At 49.2% G+C, this 22,740-nt stretch overlaps 1 protein-coding gene across 1 annotated transcript in view; it reads right to left on the bottom strand.

Annotated features, from left to right (window-relative positions):
* The window catches only part of GPR137B (G protein-coupled receptor 137B), a 78,121-nt gene extending 67,786 nt beyond the window's left edge, over nt 1–10,335 (bottom strand). Inside the window, exon 1 of the mRNA XM_012506620.2 lies at nt 9,747–10,335. Coding sequence (XP_012362074.2) covers nt 9,747–10,160 — 414 coding nt within the window. The 5' untranslated portion in view covers nt 10,161–10,335. The remainder of the gene's footprint in view (nt 1–9,746) is intronic.
* Nucleotides 10,336–22,740: the final 12,405 nt, after the last annotated feature.

Consider the following 22,740-nt stretch of genomic DNA (forward strand, 5'->3'; position numbering starts at 1 on the left):
TGCCAGGGAGAGTAGCCTATGGGGTGGGAGCAGCCCACAGAGCCAACCCCACCGTGTGTGGGGGTTTTTTCACCCTGTGTTTTGCAGACTGTGTAGCTCAGCCTCACAAGTGTGTATGCCATTTAAAAATCGAGGAGGGAGGCCAGGCGCGGTGGCTCACGCCTGTAATCCCAGCACTTTGGGAGGCAGACGCAGGTGGATCATGAGGTCAAGAGATCGAGATCATCCTGGCCAACATTGTGAAACCCCATCTCTACAAAAATACAAAAACTAGCTGGGCATGGTGGCGCACACCTGTAGTCCCAGCTACTCGGGAGGCTGCGGCAGGAGAATCGCTTGAACCCGGGAGGCAGAGGTTGCAGTGAGCTGAGATTGCGCCACTGCACTCCGGACTGGGTGACACAGCCAGACTCCATCTCAAATAAATAAATAATCAAGGAGGGAGAGAGTGAGCTGATAATATCACATGATGTCAAGACTGCTCCCCAGCCCAGAAAGCCAGGGTGAGGGTCCCTCCTATGTGCCAAACGTGCAGGTGGCTCCCAGCCCTCTCCTTTCTACTTATGTCTGTCCTTCCCAACAGACTGTGGCCCTTCAGGGAAGAAATCCCAACTTCCTAGCTCTGATCCCAGACACCTGTGTGTAGGGATCACTACAGCTTGTTCACTGAATGCTTGAAACCATGAAACTCCCTAAACCATGAAAGAAACCGAAGCCTGTTTCTGACTTGCCTTAGCAAAATAATAAAGGTGGTGATAGTGGAGGGGGATCTTGGTGACAAATAATGAGTCTGTCCTAACCCAGGGGTCAGCACACTACAGCCTGCAGGCTAAGTCCATCCCACAGGCTGCTTCAGTAAAGCCTGTGAGCTAAGACGGTTTTCACCATTTTAATGCATTGTGTTTGCTGTTGTTGTTTTAAAAAAAGGAATATGCAGCCGGGCGGGGTGGCTCACGCCTGTAATCCCAGTACTTTGTGAGGCCGAGGCGGGCGGATCATGAGGTGAAGAGACCGAGACCACCCTGGCGAACATGGTGAAATCCCGTCTCTACTAAAAATACAAAAATTAGCCGGGCGTGGTGGCGCACACCTGTGGTCCCAGCTACTTGAGAGGCTGAGGCAGGATAATCGCTTGAACCTGGGAGGTGGAGGTTGCAGTGAGCTGAGATCGCACCACTGCACTCCAGCTTGGCGACAGAGCAAGACTCCATCTCAAAAAAAAAAAAAAAAAAAAAAGGAATATGCAACAGAGACCATATGTGGCTCACAGGCCTAAAATCCTGACCCACATAAGCTTGAGGTAATCAACCCACTTGCAGAGTAAAACCATTTGGGCTTCATCTGTCCTCATAGGTTAATGGACTCTAAACTTCAGCTGCAGGAAACATAAAAAGTGAAATATTTATGAGCCTCTGCAGCCCTCGGGGAATGCCTGCTGTCCCAGGTACTGTCTAAACAGTCTGCTGGGGCTATTTCTGTACTGAGAGAGCTGGCCGGCCAAAATGTCAGGACCCAGACAGACCTTCCAGCCAGGAAGCGGCTTTCCTCTTCTCACTGGAAACGCAAGGCCAACAGGAACAGCCTGACAAAAGCGGCTCTTGGGATCACATGACTTTGTTGTTTGCAAAACCCTAAGACGCTTGCAGTGAGATTTTGTAGAGGGCCTTGGATCTTGCAAATGTTACTCTCTGGGCAGACCCTCCCCTCACTGTCATGACCCCTGCCCTCCACTCCCCGCCACTCAATGCTGAGCAGCTAGCCTGGGGCTCAGAGGGCGGGCACAGCAGCAGCGGGACAGCCATGGCTGGGCCCCGGAACTCCCCTGAGAACCTGCACTAGCCTCAGGACAGCGCTCCGGCCCTGCCTCCCTGCTGATCACCATCAGTTCTGCCTGTCTGACTATGGAAAGGCACGTGAGCAAGAAGCTGTAGCAAAGCCTGCAAGTGCCACAGTGTTCGGAGCTGACAGTAGGGCCCTCCTGATGGTGACCCGGCAGCAGCCTCACAATAGCCTCTGCTGTGGGGAAGTCCAGGCTTCCTGCGTGGTCACTGGGGTTGGATGCTGAATGTGCTGTGAGGGGCCTAATTGTTCCCCGAGTGCTGAGGGCATTAACAGGATTTAGCTCCCCCTCGGTTGGCAGGGCATCACCGAGGCAATGATGCGGCCACAGCCTCAGCTGCAGAGAGAGGAGCACGCTGCCACGGCTCGAGGAGAGGGCTCGGGCAACTGGGCTGTATATTTAGAAAGTGGCCTGCGGGGAGGTGCTGGGGGTGAGCGACAGACCAAACGAAAATAAGGAAACCTTTCCACACACACAGGCACAGACGTGCACAGACACACGCACAGACACATACACACACACAAACACAGGCAAAGACACACACAAACACAAACGGGCACACACATGCACAGACACAAACAGAGGCACACACAGGCACAGACACACACATGCACAGACACTCAGAGACCCACACAGACACAGGCACACAGAGGCAGGCAAGCACACACAGGTACACACACAGGCACACATAGACCCCACACACACACAGGTGCACACAGGCACACACGCATATGCACATACACACACACAGGTGCACGTAGCCACACAGCACAGGCACACATGTACATACACACACAGGTGCACACAGGCACACATGCACACACAGACACATACAAAGGTGCACACCTAGACGCACACACGGCTCTGACTGGCCATCAGCCCAATGAGCTGGCTCCGCAGGGAGCCAGTGCCAGGGGCTGGGGCCATGGGCGCGGGACCCAGAGGTCAGGCTGAGCACAGTCCTTGCCCTTGGCCCGCCTTGTCTGTTTCCTAAGCCTCTTCTTCACAATCACCAACAGGCCTAGAAGCTTCCCTCTTCACAACTCCTAGACTAGGGCCTGGCACACGACACGTATTTGATAAACATGTCTTGACTAAACTGACTGCCAGGAGCCACAGCCGAAGCCCCTTACTCCTACAATCACCCACGTCCCTTTCCTGGTGAGCGTGGGGGACTAGTTCCTGGATTCGATTTTCAGGGGACTCTTAATTCCCCACCAGCAAGAATGAGGACTATGACCCACTTCAAGTCAGGGTGTGGCATGTGTAGCAAGCACGGATCGGTCAGTCTGAAACACGGGACTTGTCCTGCCTCTGCACACCTGGCTGGGCTGCTGGACCCCCAGTGCCTTCTGTTCTCATGTCAGGCACTGCGATTAGGCTTGCCACATGCTCCCGACGGGTGTGCCAAGAGTCACCACCGTTTTTACAAACAGAAGAGTTGCTGTTTGGTGGAAACGTAATTTTGACAGCACAGTGGGCTGGAAAAGGGCAGGGTCGGCCCGGGGATCTGACCTTCAGGACAGTGGCTGGGTGTCGAAGCAAGAGCCCGGGTTCACAGCTGTAGGCAACATACAGTGAGAATCTCAGCTAAGGGAGGAGAAAAGCGAAGGGATTCAGGACATGCGGCATCTCCTTTAACCCACGCCAACCCGTGGGATGAGTATTACAGTTTCTGTCTCCCTGGTGAAGCAGCCTCGGAGAGGTGGTAACCGGCCATGGGACCCACACTGGAGGCAAAGCCCGGATTGGAACACAGATCTGCACCCAGGGACCCCGCTCCTTCACTCCCAGGGCTGCCTCTTCATTCATAAGGCTTTGCTGGCCTAGTGCCCATGAAGAGCTCCCAACACCGACCATGAGCCCCTCCCATGAGCCGCAGGCCCTCACCACGAGCCCCTGGCACCATCCCACAGGACCACATGACTCACGAACCATCCCCACTGCAGCTGAGTATAGGGTGTGGAAGTCCCTAGCTGAGTTTCAGAACAGAACAGACCAGACCCCAATAAATGTCAGCTTCCCATCTGCCCTCCAAGGCGTTGTGAGGTCTCAGGTCTCAGTTCCCACATCAGTGTCCATTCATCACAGCACCTCTCCCCACGGAGAGAACTCGCTTCTCCATCTCCTTCCGCAAACCACGTGACTGCAATGGCAGGAGTTTGTCATAGGGCCCAAGACAAAGCTGAACCAGCCTGTTCCATTCTGCCCAACTCGGGAACCTGGAGAGTCTGAGTTCCAGGCTGGGAATTCCGAGGAAGAAGGGCTGGGATACACGGCTGCCGAGGTGTCACCGAGCCCACCGCCACACCAACTTCTGCCCCTGCAGGGCACAGACCTGTCTGCCCAGGAGCTGCCTGGGCACAGAAGCTACCGCTTTTGCTTCTGAGCCTCTATCCTGAAACCTGGAGGTGGAAGGCACCACAATTCCTCATGAGCAGAGACCCCTGCCTGCCTCAGGTTTCAGAGTCTGGCCCCTCTCTAAAGTCCCCATTAAAATGGCGATTTGACACAGCGCTTAGAACAGGCTCTGAGTCAAAGGCCTTGGTGCAAAGCCTTGGTCCCGCCACTTCCTCATGCAGCCGGGAGCAGAAGTTCAGCTGTTCCCCAAAGCTGGCACAAGGAGCCACAGCTGGAAACAGCAGGTACTCAGCACTCCATGTTCCAAACATTTGGGGCCAGACAGATACTGCATACAGACGGCCTGGAGAGAGTTAGCAGAACCAGTCCCACCACAGCCACCTCCCCATGTTCCCAGGCTGAACTGGAAGGTGGAGAGTGGAGACGGAGAAAAAGAGTTAACAGCCTGCTACCAGCAGGGCACCTCACCCCAGGTCAGAAAGGGGAAAGACACACGGACACTGCTCACAGGGATTGGGCAGGAAGGGGGCCCGGGCAGATGCTTGCTGAGCTGGGACTGTTTGCAGATGGAGTCCCAGTGGAGCCTGACCCGTGCCCTGGTGATCTGGAGGCACCAGGCACTTGGAGGGTGATGCTTGCGTCCACCCGGGATTTTTACAGGTGGGAGGGCCCCTAGGCAGGCAAGGAGTGAAAAGCAGCCAGGTGCAGGGTCCTGAAGACACTAGTTAGGCATCCAGCCTGTCACCCATGTGGCCAAGTGGGAGTGGAGGGGCCTCAGTGATCCCATGGCTTTCTAAGAAAAAGCCCTAAAAGGGCTTTTCAAAAAGGGGCCTAAAGCCATGTGGCTGCCCCTTGAAGAAGGAATTGGGATGGAAGGGAGACCAAAGATGGGGCTAGGAAGAAGCTGAAGTCCATCATGTCAACATGGCCACGTGGCAGAATTACCCACAGAGGCGGTGCCGGAGCAAGACCAGAGGCCGACAGGCTGGCAGTCACGAGAGAGTGTGCCCCTCCCCTGGGCTGCTGGGAAGATGGAAGGGGAGAGGCTGAGAGCATGGAGCACACCCTCTGCACCAAGCCCTGCAGCTCGAAGCCTGGCTGGCCTTGGACACGGTGGGAGAAGCTTTAAATTAGACGTAAAGATGTAATAAAGGAGTATGGGCCGGGCACAGTGGCTCACACCTGCAATCCCAGCACTTTGGGAAGCCGAGGCAGGAGGATCACCTGAGGTGAGGAGTTCGAAACCAGCCTGGCCAAGATGGTGAAACCCTGTCTCTACTGAAAATACAGAAATTAGCCAGGCATGGTGGCGCATACTTGTAATCTCAGCTACTAAGGAGGCTGAGGCTGCAGAATTGCTTGAATCTGGGAGGCGGAGGCTGCAGTGAGCCAAGATCACACTACTGCAGCCTGGGTGACAGAGCCAGACTCCAAAATAATAACAATAATAATTACCAAGTATGACTAGAAAGCCATAGGATCTGCCTGAGAGGTCACTGGGGTGGAAAGAGACTTAACATGGCAGAATTTAAAAGCAGTGATTTAGGGGGAAGTAAATCAAATTGAGCTTGCTCATGATTGCATTACCCTCAGATGTATACCCAAGGGCAGCTGGGGCTGCGTACCGCAGCATCGTGCACATTGCACAGAGGCTCGGTCGGGGCAGTGTGGGCAAGTGTTCTCACCTCTCCAAGCCTCAGTTGGGGGGTAACAGTACCCTCTGGGTCACCAGAGAGGGTGAGATGAGTAAGTAAGGCCCAGGTACAGGGACCCGGCAAAAGGACAAAGGACTGACAACAACAGAAAAAAGCTTCCTCCCCATCTCGGACCTCCCATTCCAGTTCATTCCCAATTCCCAAACTGCCCCACAGCTTCCTTCCCACCGTCCTCTCCTCCTCCCCGCCCAGCTTCAGCCTCGAGACACCTGCTTCTTCTCAGAGGACTCATGTCTCATTCAAGTCTCCTGATGCTTCAATATCCATTCCCTTCAGTGCCCCAAATCGTGCCTTAACTATGCTGTATGTATACTTTGATTCTCTGCAACCTGATTTTGCGCTCCTGGAGAACACGAGGTTATTTTTAGAGTTCGGTATGTCTTCCCATTGTTAAGAGGTTTCATGGCCAGGCGCGGTGGCTCACGCCTGTAATCATAGCACTTTGGGAGGCCAAAGTGGGCAGATCACTTGAGGTCAGGAGTTTGAGACCATGCTGGCCAACATGGCAAAACCCCATCTCTACTAAAAATACAAAAATTAGCCAGATGCAGTGGCAGGTGCCTGTAATCCCAGATACTCGGGAGGCTGAGGCAGCAGAATCGCTTGAATCCAGGAGGCAGAGGTTGCAGTGAACCCAGATCACCACAAAGCAAGGCTCTATCTCAAAAAATAAAATAAAAAGAGGTTTCACATACTGTACATAAAAGACAAACCTCACACTCAGCACAGATGTGCGTTGAATCCCAGCCCCACCATGCACTGAGAGTGTGACCTTGAGCAAGTCATCTACAACCTCTCAGCCTCAGTTTCCTCCTCTGGAAAATGGGGACAATATCATTACTTTCTTCAGAGAGTTCTGGTAAAAATAAATATAACCAATTGCTTAGAAGTGTGCTTTCTTGGCCGGGTGCGGTGGCTCACGCCTGTAATCCCAGCACTTTGGGAGGCCGAGGTGGACAGATCACAAGGTGAAGAGATCAAGACCATCCTGGTCAACATGGTGAAACACTGTCTCTACTAAAAATACAAAAATTAGCTGGGCATAGTGGCACGCACCTATAGTCCCAGCTACTTGGGAGGCCGAGGTAGGAGAATCACTTGAACCCGGGAGGCGGAGGTTGCAGTGAGCTGAGATCGAAAGTATGCTTTCTTAAACATACTTCTTAATTGTTAGCTGTCAGCCCCTTCTCCAAAAATCACATTTACTTGGTCTGAGATGGGGGCCCAAGCAACAGTCATTCTTAAAGCTCCCCACTTTAGGTAATTCCAATGGTTTGTGTAAGAGAAAGTGGGGGTGAGGGAGAGGGGGAGAGGAGGAGATGGGAGGCAGAGCTGGGCTGGTGACAAAAGGCTTTATAACTCCCCAGAAGTATCACAGTTTTGTCACTAAGCCAGAAATGGCTTTGTTCTGCCAGGCTCTGAGATGCCAGCACTCAGAGATGGAGACGTGCCACCTTCTCCAGCCAGCCACCCTGTGCCCTCAGGCGAAATGCCTTTGCTGTGGTGCCTGCAGACCTGGGAGATATAAAGAGTACAGGACCGTGACTTTGGGTCCCTGGGTCAGAGTGGCTCTGTCTGCCCGGTCACTGTTTCCCTTGCTCAGCATTTACTCACCAACCAGCAGATGGTGCAGAAAATGTGCAGTCCGGCCCCTAATCCGGCTCTAAGTCCAGAATTTGCATGTGATTACCAGAGAGCTGTGGCTGTTCCCTACATTTTCCTCTTCCTCCACTGCCCCCCAAAAAGGGGACAAATATAAACAGCTCAATGTGCAATACCACCATTGTCACAGTTCCTGGCGTAACATCACCTCACCTGTCTTTTGCATCTTGCTGGAACCACCTCATTTCAATTACAAAACCCAAGTGTCTGGGCAATGCAGCTGACTGCCTGAACTGGTTTGCAGGTTTAAAGCTAGTACTTGGACAGACAATACACATTATTCTCCGACTGGAAAATATGCTGATACACTGGACTTACAAGAAGTCTCTGAGTGTAGACCGATTTTTAAAAGATTATAATATCTACAAAGTATCTGGCCGGGCGCGGTGGCTCACGCTTGTAATCCCAGCACTTTGGGAGGCCGAGGCAGGCGGATCACGAGGTCAGGAGACCGAGACCACGGTGAAACCCCGTCTCTACTAAAAATACAAAAAAAATTAGCCGGGCATGGTGGCGGGCGCCTGTAGTCCCAGCTACTCGGAGAGGCTGAGGCAGGAGAATGGCGTGAACCCAGGAGGCGGAGCTGGCAAGTGAGCCGAGATCGCGCCACTGCACTCCAGCCTGGGCGACAGAGCGAGACTCCGTCTCAAAAAAAAAAAAAAAAAAAAAAAAAACAAAGTATCACATATGCTATTTTTTAGCCAAAAGTACTTCTTCCATATTTTCAGTCAGTGGCTTCCACTGTACCAGAGCAATCCTTTTCCTACTTTTTTTTTTTTTTTTTTTTGAGACAGGGTCTAGCTCTGTCACCCAGGCTGGAGTGCAGTGGTTCAATCTCTGCTCACTGCAACCTCCGCCTCCTGGGCTCAGCCTCCCACCTCAGCCTCCTGAGTAGCTGGAACTACAGCCTACAGGCGGGCACTACCACACCCAGCTAATTTTTGTACATTTTGTAGAGAGGAAGTTTCGCCATGTTTCCCAGGCTGGTCTCAAACTCAGGGACACAAGCGATCCTCCCGCCTCCGCCTCCACAATGCTGGGATTACAGGCATGCGCCACCGCATACGGCCTCTTTCTTTTTTGAAATAAGTGACTTTTTCTCAAAAAAAAAAAAAAAAAACACTTAAAAGGAATGAGATGCCTGCTTGCACAGGGTCTCTGCCCATCCGACAGTTCTTAAATTACCCTCACCAGGTGACACCGTTGGCGCCTTCCCCTTCGGCAGAGTCCTAGTGAAAATGGACATCGTAGTGCTTGGAAAGCTAATGGGAATCAGAGATGATGATGACGATGATGACGGCGGCACCGCGTTATTAAACCTTTGTGCAACGCTATGCAAAGTATTTGCAAAATGCTCAACAATTACTGCACTCTCATTAAGTCAACCATCACCAGCAAAGCAGCAGTCAAGTTAATTCACGCACTCTCTCATTAGCTTATTTAGTAATATGCCCCATAAAGTGATTTTTGTGTGGCTGTAAAAGAGCCCCAATCAACTTTTATGGCCTTTTCTTGGGGCCTCTCGAATGAGCTCAGATAGTAAGTCTGATGAGCGGCAGCAGCTCGGAGCTGGGTGTTACCCCAGCCTGCCGTTTAGCAATCCGGTGGAATGAGTTAGTAAGCGGCAGTTCGGTAGAGCTCCTAAGCCGGAGGTTCCAAACATCTCATCAAAACCAACACGGTCTCACCCTGCCAACGCTCAAAAAAGCAGTGTCAGGCCCAAATCTGGAGGCCAACGTGCAGAAGACCTTTCCAGGCCGGGAGTTAGGTGCCTTGGGAGGCAGGGCAAATTCTGGAGTTCAGGCCTCCCTTGGGGGCCCACCTTCTATCCGTACTAACTGGCGTGTGCAGGCGCTGCTGCTTCGCGCTGAGCACTGAGAAGCGCCCCGAATCCACCGCACGATGCGGAGTCAGGCGCAGCGAGTGACCGGCGGCCCCCAGCCCTCCCCTTCCTTCTCCTTGCTCCTTTTGGGAATGGCAGGGGGGTTCCTATGAGAAATGCCCGCAAACAGGACAGGGTTCGGACAACCCCAGAGCCGGCGCCTTCTCCCTACACTCTCAGCCCTGGGGCCGGACCCGCCCCCGCGGCTGCCATCGCCCCTGCCTCGGGCGCCCCGGGGGGACCACCCCGCCAGGTGAGCGCCTCCAGGAGCCTCTCTGAGACTCACCTGCGTGAAGTACAAGTTCATCAGCGTGAGGGTGAAAAACTGCAGGCACACGGGGAAGCAGTAGAGCAGCCAGAAGACGAAGGGGCTGAGCGAATTGGCCGCCACGAAGTCTTTGAAGTAGAAGGAGAAGAGGACGGTCCGCAGGGAGGCCCAGAAGAGGCAGAGAAAGAGGAAGACGCTCTGGTAGCTGAGCCGCTTGTGGCGGTAGCGCAGCACCAGCCAGAGCTGCACGTAGATGAACACGAAGAGCAGCGCGTAGAACACGGTGTAGACGATGGTGAGGCCGAGCTTCACGTAGGGGGGCACGGCCGGGGTCAGCGTGGGCGGCAGCGAGTCGTTGCGGGCCGGGTCCCACGGCGGGGTCTCCATCGGGCCGGGGGCGCTGCCGCGCGGCCGGGGGCGCTCCGGCCTCATCGGGGCTCACGGCCGCCGCCGCCCCCGCGGGGGTCTCCGCGCATCGCGCTCAGTCTGCAGCCCCGAGACTGGAGGAAAGAAAACAAGCCGCACTTCCTCCCCCGGCACCACATGATTCACTGGGGCGGCCTTTGTCTGCGATTGGCAGCGCCGCGCCCGCCGCCCCCGCGCGCCCCGGCCCGCCCTCTCCCGGGCACCGCGCGCCTTCGCCCCGCGGACCCCGGCCCGCCCTATCCTCGCCACCGCGCGCTCCCGCAGTGAGGGCCCCCAGAGCCGCACGCCTCCTCCCGGCCCCCTACCCATCCCCGGGGCCGCGCGCCTCTTCCCCGCCTCCGGCCCCCTCCCCAACCCAGGGGCCGCGCGCTACCCGTCCCCGGCCCCTTCCCCATCCCCGGGGCCGCGCGCTCCCGCACTGCGCGCCCCCAGAACCGCGCGCCTCCTCCCCGGTCCCGGCACCGCGCCGCGCGCCCCCAAAACTTCCCAGCCGCGCCCCGCGCCTCGGGGGTTCGCACTTCTGGCCTCGCGCATTCTGCTGCTGATTGTTTGTTTTGCAGAAGTTAATTCCTTTCTTTAAAAACAAAATTAAAAAAAAAAAACTTTACAAGTCCTTTCCGTCCCTCCCTTTAAAAATAAAACTTTACGACTCTGTGGCTATGAACTGGCCGGCGTCTGGAATGATGTTTATTTCTAAATGCAGAAATGCCAAAGACAGGGTTTGTGTTTTTGAGGGCAAATCTGTATACTCAGAGTGAGGAAATAGACGGTGCCTGCGGCTGCTCTCTCCTCTCCGATGCAAGCTGGGCTGTTTTCTCCCGGAGAGCCTCACGCGCTCCCAGCGCCTCATCTCCCAGCGACGCAGCTGGTGCCGGGACGCGCGCGGGACGCGGGGCAGTGGATGGAGCCCACTGGGCTTCAGAGAGAAGTGGGGCAGCTGACGGCACACGGCCTCCCTTGTCCGATCCAACCCATCCCGAAGGAGGGTCTGTCCCCGCCACCCGAGAGCCCTTCTCTTTTGCTTTTGCTGAGCAGCTCGCTCCTCGAGGCTATACATCGACTTAGTTTTTGCCCCGGGGCACCACGCCACCCTTGTCTTGGGAGAGCTGGGGAGCGCTCTGGGAAAAGAGGGAAAGCCGGGCTGCCCTCTGGAAACATTGCTGGGCAAGCGGTTCTGGTAAACAGAAGAAAGAAACCCGGATTTCCGAGGCCCCAGTAATTGTGATTTCTTTTCTTACTCCACTTCGTGCCTAATTGTGTGTTCTTTTTCCAAAAGACGGCCTGGCATATCCAGAATTCACCCTGGCTTTTGCTCAGAATTACTTAGTCGCTACAGCGCTCCCAGCGTATTCCAGGTGGTTCACTGGGGCCAAGTGTGCCTTTGGCGCGGGGCTCCTTTTCCTCCTTTTCTAGTTTTTCTATCCTTTCCCTCTCTCCCTATCGCTATTTGAAGAGGAAATACGGAATTTGTCTCCACGCCTCTGATCTCGTTCCCCTCAATCCCCGTTCTGAACGGCGCAAGTGGAATGATGGAATGATCGTTCTAAACAACACCTGGCTACTTTACTCCCGTGCTTAAATGCCCTTCCTTTGCGCCTCATAGTTCTGGGGATAGAGTCTAAACTCCTACCCTAGCTTACCTCCCTGCCTTATCTCTTCCAAGGTGTTAAGCAATGTTAACACCTCCTGACTCCCCTAGACTAAGAAAACTCCGCCCTTTCCTCCAACAGCTGGTCCTTCCTATCTATCCATGAGGGTGTCACTTCCTGCAGAGAGCCTTTCCAGAACTCTCCACCCACCATACTCCCAGGATTAGGCCAGGCGTTTCACCTGTGTGCTTCCCTAATATCCTTGCCTGCAACACGCTTATTTATGTGTCCTTATGATAGAAACTAGCCTTGTTTACCAGTCTCTCCCTTGGCACATTGGAAAAGCATCCGTATACATTTTATTACACTGAAGGAATACTGTTTGTCAACAGAGGTCCAGACTGATATTTCTCCCTCCAGTGTGCATGGATTCTACCTCATGATCCAAGAGTGCTACTGGCTCTCCAGACATTGAGTCCACATCCCAGGCCAGCGTTAGGAGGAACAGGGGAAGACTAAAGAGCACTTGTTTTCTCCTGTTTCTGGAGCCTTCCCAGAAAGACCACATAATGCATCCACTTTTAGCTCATTGGTAGGACTTAATTACCCTAGTAAGCTGGCTACAAGAGATTGGGAAATGTAGTTTTAGTCCACGTGGCATTGTACACAGCTGAAAGCCATGGTTCTGTAATTATGGATGAAGGGGCGAATGGATTTAGGAAAAACTAGCATCTTTATCATGCCTTCAAAGCGGACAAAAAGAATGCCAGATGGCTACAACAGTTCACCTCTTTGACTACCTAGTGTCAAATGTGTTTCTTATCATCTTTACAATTCTGAAAATACAATAAAGATGCTCCCACTTAATATCCCTTGTACAATTGAAAAACGTTCCAAGCCAGGTGCTCACGCCTGTAACCTCAGCACTTTGGGAGGCCAAGGCAGATGGATCACCTGAAGTCAGGAGTTCGCGATCAGCCTGGCCAACCAGGTGAAACCCCGTTTCTACTAAAAATACAAAAATCAGCCAGGTGTGGTGGCACATGCCTGTAATCCCAGCTACTTGGGAGACTGAGGCACAAGAATCGCTTGAACCCGGGAGGCGGAGGTTGCAGTGAGCTAAGATTGCACCACTGCGCTCCAGCCTAGGCCACAGAGTGAGACTCCATCTCGAAAAAAATAAGGAAGGAAGGGAGGAAGGAAGGAAGGAAGGAAGGAGAAAAAAAGGAAGGAAGGAGAAAAGGAAGGAAGGAGAGAGGAAGGAAGGAGAAAAGAAGGAAGGAAGGAGAAAAGGAAGGAAGAGAGGAAGGACGGAAGGAGAAAAGGAAGGAAGGCAGGAAGGCAGGAAGGCAGGAAGGAAGGAAGGAAGGAAGGAAGGAAGGAAGGAAAAAAAAGAAAAACGCATTCCCTCTTTCCCCCAAAAGGATCATCATTTTCTGTGTCCGGCTCCAAGCCCAGGAGCTCTGGGTGACAGCCAGTCCTCTAATTCTGTCACAATCTCATCTCAGCATTCTGTATCTTACAGACTAAATTATTAAGTTATCCATCACTAGTTTGTCCTATATACAATAGTAGCGGAAAAAAATGTAAAGGAAAGGAGAATTCATTATTAGGTTGGCGCCAAAGTAATTGTGGCTTTTTGCAATTAGAAGTAATGACACAAACCACAATTACTTTTGCATCAATTTATAAAATACATATATATGACACAGCAAGAAAAAAATATAAGTTAGAGTTCTTGTTTTTCTGACTGGTCATAAAGCTGTAATTGCTCTCCTTAATGGACGTTACAAAATTTCCCTTTCCCTACATCAAGGATCTCAGCTAGTCAGGGGTAGCCCTGATTTCTGAGGAATCTAAGCTTGTTAATGTTTGCCACTGGACAGGCCAGCAGCAAGAGGCACTACCATGATTGAATTCTGTCTATTCACCTTTTATTGCTCATCATATAACAGCAACTCTACTTCCTCTTAATAGTTACTATCATTACAGCCAACACCATCATACTATTTTTTTGCAGTTCGCCCACTGGCATGAGGAGTCTGAAATAGCCAGGGTCTCAACTTTTATTTCAATTAAACCACACTTGAATCTCCTGGGGTAGAAGAGTTCCTCCTTGGTTACTAAGACTTTCAAATTAGCCAAGCCTAGAGGCGAAGGAATGAGAAACAAAAAAATTTGCAAGTAAGTCATCGAGTGTTAGGGAAAGGCGCCATTCTCTTGGTTCCTGTAGCCGTGTATCCTGACTGCAAGACAAATAGCACTATATGTCAGCTTTGGGTTCAGAAGAAATTCTATATATTATAGGACACCAGTGCTACCTTTCTGTGCATTGTTGTCCTGCAGGCACCATAACTAAGTCTACAATTGGTCATTCCACCACTGGATAAGGCCAGCTGCTACTTGAGGGACAGAAATTAGCCCATCACATTTCTTCTTTTCGTATAAAGTGAGGTCCTTGGTCACAGCAATATTGTATAGGATACCATGATGATGAGCAATGCATTCAGAAAGTCCCGGGACAATAACGCAGGCACAGGGGGCAAAGAAAGTCATTCCAAGTTCAGAAGCATTGTCTATTACAGCAAGGACAAATTGCCGATATCCTACATGATTAAAGAGGTCTATATAATCTGCTTTCAGGTGGCTGTCTAGGACTTCCCCTGAGTTTGATACCTCTTGAAAGGCTCAGAGTTGGCTGGCGATGCTCATGAAAAGCCAGGTTAGCCTTGGTGAGGAAGTCCAGATTGTTACAAAATGGATCAGTCAGTCCCTGCCTGCATGGTCACTGTGTCCATGAGCCCATTGAATAAGCAGTGGGCTAACTGGGGACAGAAGATGTCTTCCATACCCAGGGCAGGTCAACATGTCCACCTGAATACTGAGAGTCTCCAGTAGAGCTGGGTGTTTTGGGGAAATTGACTTAGTGGCTTGATGGATCAAAATAACATGCAGCTCAAGATGGGCAGCTCAGATTGCATGGTGATCTGACTTCTTGATGAGACATTCAGTCTCTTCCACAGCCCAGGGGAAAGCCAATTCTTTTTCTCAAAAGAAAAATAGTTATTTGACAAATAAGGCATGTATGTGTTCCAAAACCCTTATAATTGACACTGTGATTCTCCTAACGGGGCTTGTCACAGGTAACGTACACCTCTCCAATCTGCCATTGACACTTTGAGCACCGTTAGATCCACGGAGTCATGGATGACAAAAGAGATGGCATTGCAGCCTGAACCAAATGGAGCATCTCCTCTGCCTTGGGCCCCTTTCAAAATTAGCTCCCTTTTGAGACACCCCATAAGTGGGTCAGAGAAGCCCACTAATGTGACAAATATTGCTTCCATAAATAGGACCTCAAAGCATTATGTTTCTGCTTCCTGTAGGAGGCGGTGTAAGGTGTAATATCTCATCCTCCATTTTGGAGGAGCTATCTCAACCTAGACTCCCTGAAATGCTTCCGTGAGGTCACAGGCCCCTGTAGACTCATGAGATTTACAACTTACATGCCTAGAATAACTGCCATCCCTGCCTTGTAGGTCCTCATAGCATGATGTCATTAATGTAGTATCACTGTGTTGTCCTGAAGAACATTAAAATGATTAAGATTTCTGAAGACCAAATTGTGGCATGGAGCCAGAGTTGACCTAACCCTGAAGGAGATGGGAAAGTATCCTTACTAGATGAGACAAAGTGGCTTTTGGAGTTCTTCACTTATTGGGAATGAGAAAAAAAAACATTTTCCTCCAGGAGCTGTGTGGGCATGCTGTATTGAAGTCACCACCATATGAAGCTTATGATCACCTGTTTTATTTTCCAAGACCCCTCCATCTGTGTACCAACTGAGCACTTGGATGAAAAAGTGATGGGAATTTACCACTTCTTTTTTTTTATTTTTTTTTTTTTTGAGATGGAGTCTCACTCTGTTGCCCAGGCTGGCGTGCAATGGTGCGATTTCGGCTCACTGCAACCCCTGCCTCCCAGGTTAAAGCAATTCTCCTACCTCAGCCTCCCGAGTAGCTGGGATACAGGCGCCCACCACCACGCCTGGCTAATTTTTTTGTATTTTTAGTAGAGACGGGGTTTCACCATGTTGGCCAGGCTGGTCTTGAACTCCTGACCTCAGCTGGTCTGCCCGCCTCGGCCTCCCAAAGTGCTGGGATTACAGGCGTGAGCCACGGTGCCGGGCCTTTTTTTTTTTTTTTTTTTTTTTTTTTTGAGACGGAGTCTCGCTCTGTCGCCCAGGCTGGAGTGCAGTGGCGTGATCTCCGCTCACTGCAAGCTCCGCCTCCTGGGTTCATGCCATTCTCCTGCCTCAGCTTCCTGAGTAGCTGGGACTACAGGCGCCCACCACCATGTCCGGCTAATTTTTTTGTATTTTGTTTTTAGTAGAGACGGGGTTTCATCGTGTTAGCCAGGATGGTCTCAATCTCCTGACTTCGTGATCTGCTCACCTCGGCCTGCCAAAGTGCTGGGATTACAGGCGTGAGCCACTGCGCCCGGCCTTTTTTTTTTTTTTTTTTTGAGTTGGAGTCTCGCTCTGCTGCCCAGGCTGGAGTGCAGTGGCATGATCTTGGCTCACTGCAACTTCCGCCTCCCGGGTTCAAGCAATTCTTCTGCCTCAGCCTCCCGAGTAGCTGGGATTAGGAATTTACCACTTCTTTAGCATCCAAGTTCGGGTCTGAGAGTTGGATGTGGGTACAACACTCTCTGTTGGGATGGTTTAAGTCAGATCTAGGGAGTTTTTATTTTGCTTTTGTCAACTATATTAAGCAGGCCCACAGAGGACCGCCCATCTCATTTGTCCTAACAGCTCATATTCAATTAGTTTCTGCCAAAGATCTTTGATGTGCAGGCAATTCTGATTGTCAGACTGGCCGTTCTCAGACTGGTCATGATCATCATGCCTTCTATTGGGATAACCTCTCCCTTACTGGTGGTTGTGCTGCCATTGACCTCTGGCACCCAGGATCCTGGCAAACATGAGGGAGTCCACTCATCTCCAGCCACTCTCAATAGCATCCCTGATGTACAGAGTATAGCTAGCTACAACAGTACTTTTGAGATATACTTCTCTCACCAGTGTCTCTCTCGGTGCCTTGACGAAGGGAGTGTCTTCTGGTCCCTCTCCAGGACCAGTTAGGGGATTGGTGAGTGGGATTTGCACAATAAATCCACAGCAACATTCATATTTCCTTGGATTCCTGCTTCTGCATTATGCTTGATAATTTCAGGCCTCTCAGCTTTTCTTGAATGATGTGGGCTGCCATTAATTCCAGGTTTCATTCAACCAATGAACCAGACAAACAGACCGCTCCCTCTGCTCCAGGAAGCATATTGAACTAGAGTCTCTTGGTAAACAAATGTTCTTTGCCTCCTACTCTGGTTTAGCACCCTCAAAATCCATTCCCACATGTATTCCAAAGACTTTTTTCCAGAATAAAGAGCAAAGTCTTGTAGTTATTTTGGTGTGTAATTCTCCATCCAGGGTTGGCTTTATAAAATGAGGGATATGTTGGTATCTAGTTCTGTCTTTGAAGAAAATGAGAAGTGGGAGACACAAGGCAACTTGACTTCCTCAGGTAAGAACCATAGTTCTTCCAGCAAGGCAGGAACAGCTTCTTCACACAGAGAAAAAAGGCTGCCTTCTGTGATAAGGGGAGCTTTGTGCACTGAGTCCTCAGTCCCATCTGTCCCCATTCTCCATCCCTTGATTCCAACTCTTTCCAATCAGTCCCCGAACTATCATGTAAGAGACCAGAGAAGGCTGTGCATTTAACAGATGTTGAAAATCAGAAACCTGGCTCAGCGCGGTGGCTCACATCTGTAATTCCAGCATTTTGAGAGGCTGAGGCGGGAAGATCACCTGAGGTCAGGAGTTCAAGACAGCCTGGCCAACATGGTGAAACCCCGTCCCTACTGAAAATACAAAAATTACTTGGGTGTGGCTGTGTGTGCCTGTAATCCCAGCTACTTGGGAGGCTGAGGCAGGAGAATCACTTGAGCCCGGGAGACGAATGTTGCAGTGAGCCGAGATCACGCCACTGCACTCCAGCCTGGGCAACAGAGTGAGACTCTGTCAAAAAAAAAAAAAAAAAAAAAAAAAAAAAGAAAGAAAGAAAAGAAAGAGAGAGAAAGAAAGAAAACCAACCAAAAATGCACAGGCTCTCCCTTTTGGCCATGGTTGCAAAAGATAAAATATTCTTTTAGCATCATCATTGAAAGTCATCAAAAGTCCTAGGTTTTCAGACTGTGTGACTTGAACTAGAATTTCAGCTCTTGCTATTCACTTCTCAAGCTATCCAGCCATTAGAATCAACCACTTTTCCCCACAGCTCTTAAATTCTTTGTGTCCCTCATACTGTTGTCTGACAGCATCACTCTGTTTCTGAAAACTTTAATGGCAATGGGATCTTGATTATACTGGGTTACCTTTACCGCAGGTGGCCACAAATGACAATTTATGCCATGAACCGTCTTAACACTATCTGAATTTTCATTTTCCTCCAGCTCAAAGAGACCAGATAACCAAGCTCAAATTCTCACCATTCTCTGAGAGTATGTGGCTGCCAATACTCCCGGTGTCCATTTCTGTATTTCCCAGAGTTCTTGGTTGCAAGCAACAGAAGTAAGATTTGGTTAATTAAAGCAGAAAAAGAATTCATTAAAAGGCACATTATGTAGTTCACAAAATCTTCAAGAGTGCTGGAGGAGCTTGGAGATTAAGAAGAGGGAATGATACCCAAAACAATGCTGCAGGACTGGTTCTAGAATAATATCACTGCCCCTACCACTGGCTCTGATACTAGTAGTTTGCCCCACAGAAAATACTAATGCTGGACACTGGAAATTGCCTGTATCAGTTAGGCAAGAAGAAAGTTGCAAGTAACAGAAAATCTGTCTAATAATAGATTAATAGTAAATGTTTGTCTTTCTTACATATCTAGATGTCAGTTGTTGCAAGCATTGATTCAACCATTTAAAAAATCTGTCAGGGATCCTGGCTCTATCTATCGTTCCTCTCTATCATCCTTAGCATATTTGCTTTAATCTTCAAAGTTGTCCTCTCATGGTTGCAAGATGTCTGCTCTAGCTCCAGCCATCACATTTGCATTCAAGGCAGAAATTGGAAGAAGACAGAAAGAGTGACTCCTATATCAGGAGGACAAGCTTTTACCAAAAAATCCCAAGTCGGGCCTCCACCTATATCTTTCTGGCCAGAAGTGTGCCATAAGCCATCTAGAGCTATAAGGGAAGCACTCATTTGGCACATCCAGCCTCTATAGTAGGGACAGGCAAAGGGAAGAGGTTACAAAAGGTTTTGGATAAATGAATCCGTCTCTAGAGTAGATTATGCAGTCCATGCTTCCTTAAATCACAGACTTCCAATTCAAAGTCTGGAGCAGGGGCGTTTGATTAGCAGAGCCTAGACTGTGTGCTCTCATCTTAGTAGCAAGAGTGGCTGACAGCATGACTCCCTGGCATCTGCCGCTTCTATGGTGGAAGTTTCCACTTCACTCCCTTCAAGTAGGGAATTTCCCAGGTGGAGAAAGGGAGTGCCCGGCTGGAAGTCCAGATGGGGACAAATACCTTTCCATACTGTTACAGATCTTCCCAGATTATTTTATGCGTGTTGTTAAAAGTTGAAAATTGGTTGGGCGTGGTGGCTCATGCCTGTAATCTCAGCACTTTGGAGGCCAAGGTGGGTGAATCATCAGAGGTCCAGAGTTCAAGACCAGTCTGGCCAACGGGGTGAAACCCTGTCTTTACAAAAATACAAAAATTAGCTGGGCATGATGGCGGGTGCCTGTAATCCTAGCTACTCGGGAGGCTGAGGCAGGACAATCTCTTGAACCCTGGAGGTGGAGGTTGCAGTGAGCCGAGATCACACCATCACACTTCAGCCTGGGTGACTGAGCGAGACTCCATCTCAAAAAAAAAAAGTTGAAAATTCACGTTTTGGAAAATGTACATCACATTTGCATGAGATTATCTTTTTTATTATCTGTCCTCAGGAATTCTTTTCTATTTCCTTTTAAATATTTAGGGAGTGAAAAGAAGGCAAGCTAAAGACGGAATTCCTGTTCTGCAACTTGGCTGGTCTCCGAGATCAGGCTACCAACAGACATCTCTTGCAGCTCCAAAACTCCTACCCTGCCTCTATACTGCTCAGGAATCCAGGAACCCCCAGTGTGAAGCTCCTCCAGGTCTGCTGACAGCAGCATGCGGGATACCCCTCCCAGAGTTTATTATAGAGAATCCCACTGGGACTACCTGCTTGAATTAAGATCTGATTTGTATTTTATGACTGGAGCGATGAAAACAGTCTAACACGGATTTATGGTGATAGTTGCACGACTTGGTGAATTTACTAAAAATCGATGACTTGTGTACTTGAAATGAGCGCACAGACCCCTCCCATACTTCCTGCCCAATAAAACATATCTGTCTGTGTTCTGCTTCAGAGGACTAGAATTTCCAAGGTGGCAAGTAGCTAGTTTCGACAACCAAATTCATGCTAGTATTTCCCTGGGAAGGAATACTTTGTACTGTTTGGTTCTGCTGATTCCAGCCATAGAAATAAATTATCATTAGGAACCATATAACCAGTCATAGCCTGCTCAATCTAGAATATTAATAGAGGCCCCCAGAAAAACAACACTTGCCAGAAGGAATGTCAGTCAACTAAGGAGTACAGGCCCCTTAAAAAATAGAAACCTTGACCTAATAGCAGAGAATCCCATCATCAGGCTGGACTTATTTATATTCATAGTTGTACATTGTTAGAGGAAACTACCTCAGCAGTTACAGTAGAATTCTAAAAATTCAAGCTTTGAAAACTTAGTGTCATGTGGCTCTTAGTCTCAGAATTCTGCCCATAAAAGACTTTTGGTTTGCTCTAGGCAATGACAAGTCCTGCTTCACCAAACCTAAAGTGATAGAAACACACAGTTATCTCTTCACTTCCAAGATCAGCACATATTAGGTGTTGGATTCATAATTGAATGAACAACTGATTCACTGGCTGGAGTTTTTGTTCTTAGCCACTCAGGACAAAGTCTACATTTTTTGTGAGTTTTTTGGTTTAAGTCACCATCTTAAAATTTGAATGCTAAGAGTTTCAAAGGTTTTAGGAATGCTGAGATTCAAGGTGTAGGTAAGATAGTATAAGTGATAAGTAGGGTTTTACAAGCTAAGATTATTCTTGTGTAAAAGCCAGGAGTGTTTTGAAAGTTCTTATTTTAACTAACAAATTGTACTTTTTGTAAGATATACATGAATTTTATGCCTATTTTTTGCTCTCATGTTTGTAATTCCTAAATTGAAAGACCATTAAGCATACCAGATTTTTTAAAAACATTATCAAATCAAAGTTCACTCCTTTCAAAGTGTGTAAGTCAGTGATTTTCAGTAACTTCACCAAGTTGTGCAACTATTACCATAAATCTGTCTTAGACTGTTTTCATCCCTCCAGTCAAAAGATAAAAATCAGATTTTAATTCAAGCAGGTAGTTCCAGTGGGATTCTTTATAATAAACTCCAAATCTAGGACAATCCTTAACTAGTACCTAAGCAAACAGGCAGATGGTGTAGCCCTCCTAGAGTTGCTCAGAAATGCTCTTAATGATTCAATAATTTCATTAAAACTTGGTATTAAGTGGATCTGTGATAAAAAAGGAAATTGAGTCTAAAAGGTCAAGAACATAGGCTATTTCCTATTCGCCTGGAAACAGAATGAAATTGTTACTATAAATGAATCCTGAGAAGCATGTTAACATCATACCCTCAGCCGGGCATGGTGGCTCACGCCTGTAATCCCAGCACTTTGGGAGGCCGAGGTCATGAGTTTGAGAACAGCCTGGCCAAAATGGTGAAACTCCCTCTCTACTAAAAATACAAAAATTAGCCAGGCATGGTGGTGTGCACCTGTAATCCCAGTTACTCAGGAGGCTGAGGCAGGAGAATCGCTTGACCTCAGAAGGCAGATGTTGCAGTGGGCCGAGATCAAGCCATTACACTCCAACCTGGGTGACATAGCAAGACTCTGTTCCCCCCACCCAAAAAAAAAAAAAAAAAAATCATTCCCTGCTCCAGGAAAGTCACAGTGAGTGGTTTGCTCAAGTTTCAGAGGGGAAAATTAGATCCAGTGCTTACCAGGAGTTCTTGCAAAGGCATTTAAGCTGCCTGATAACGTTCGATGTTCTTCCTAATAGGTTCCCGTTTTCATCTCCAGAAAAGGCAGTATTGCAAGGAGCTCATGCAGAAAGAGGTGGCTGGTTGTACCCACAGAACTTCATTACATTAAAGGGACTGAGAACTGACCAGATTTTGCTTTCAGGAGTATAAGATTCACGCACTGCAGGGAAAATTAGCTATTATGGGTTTCCCGGGGCACACAACATGTATAACTATTGATAGTGGTTGAAATCTCCAGACTTCGGTGAACTATGCAATAAAGGCTTTACCTATGGCCCCATGGCAGGGCAAAAGGAATGAAGGTGAGGGACACGTTGAAAGTAGTGCTGACAAAGCAGTTCCAGAGGCCAGACCAGATCCAGTTTTTGTGGGGCCTGCAACCTTCTTCAATACTGGAGATCCTCTTTAAGGAAAGAAAAAATAAAATTACATATACAAAATTTAATACTAAAGTGAATATTTATTTAGAACAAGAAATTTATTTGGAACAAATTACAAAGTTTCAGACGCTGACCAATACTACAAATATCACAAAACTCAGAAGAATAATGCAATGTTTTTGCTTCGTAATTGCCCGAGGTTCCTCTGCATTTTTTTTGACTGTATACCCCTCTTAATATAAGAATGATACTGCACACCTATAGTCCTAGCTACTTGGGAGGCCGAGGTTGGAGGATCACTCCAGCCCATGAGTTCAAGGCCGTAGTGAGCTATAATCATGCCACGGCACTCCAGCCTGGGCAAACAAATGAGATCCTGTCTCTAAAAATAAAAAATAAAACAAATGACAACAAAAAGAA

Source organism: Nomascus leucogenys, chromosome 5, assembly GCF_006542625.1.
Source record: "Nomascus leucogenys isolate Asia chromosome 5, Asia_NLE_v1, whole genome shotgun sequence".
NCBI lineage: Eukaryota > Metazoa > Chordata > Mammalia > Primates > Hylobatidae > Nomascus > Nomascus leucogenys.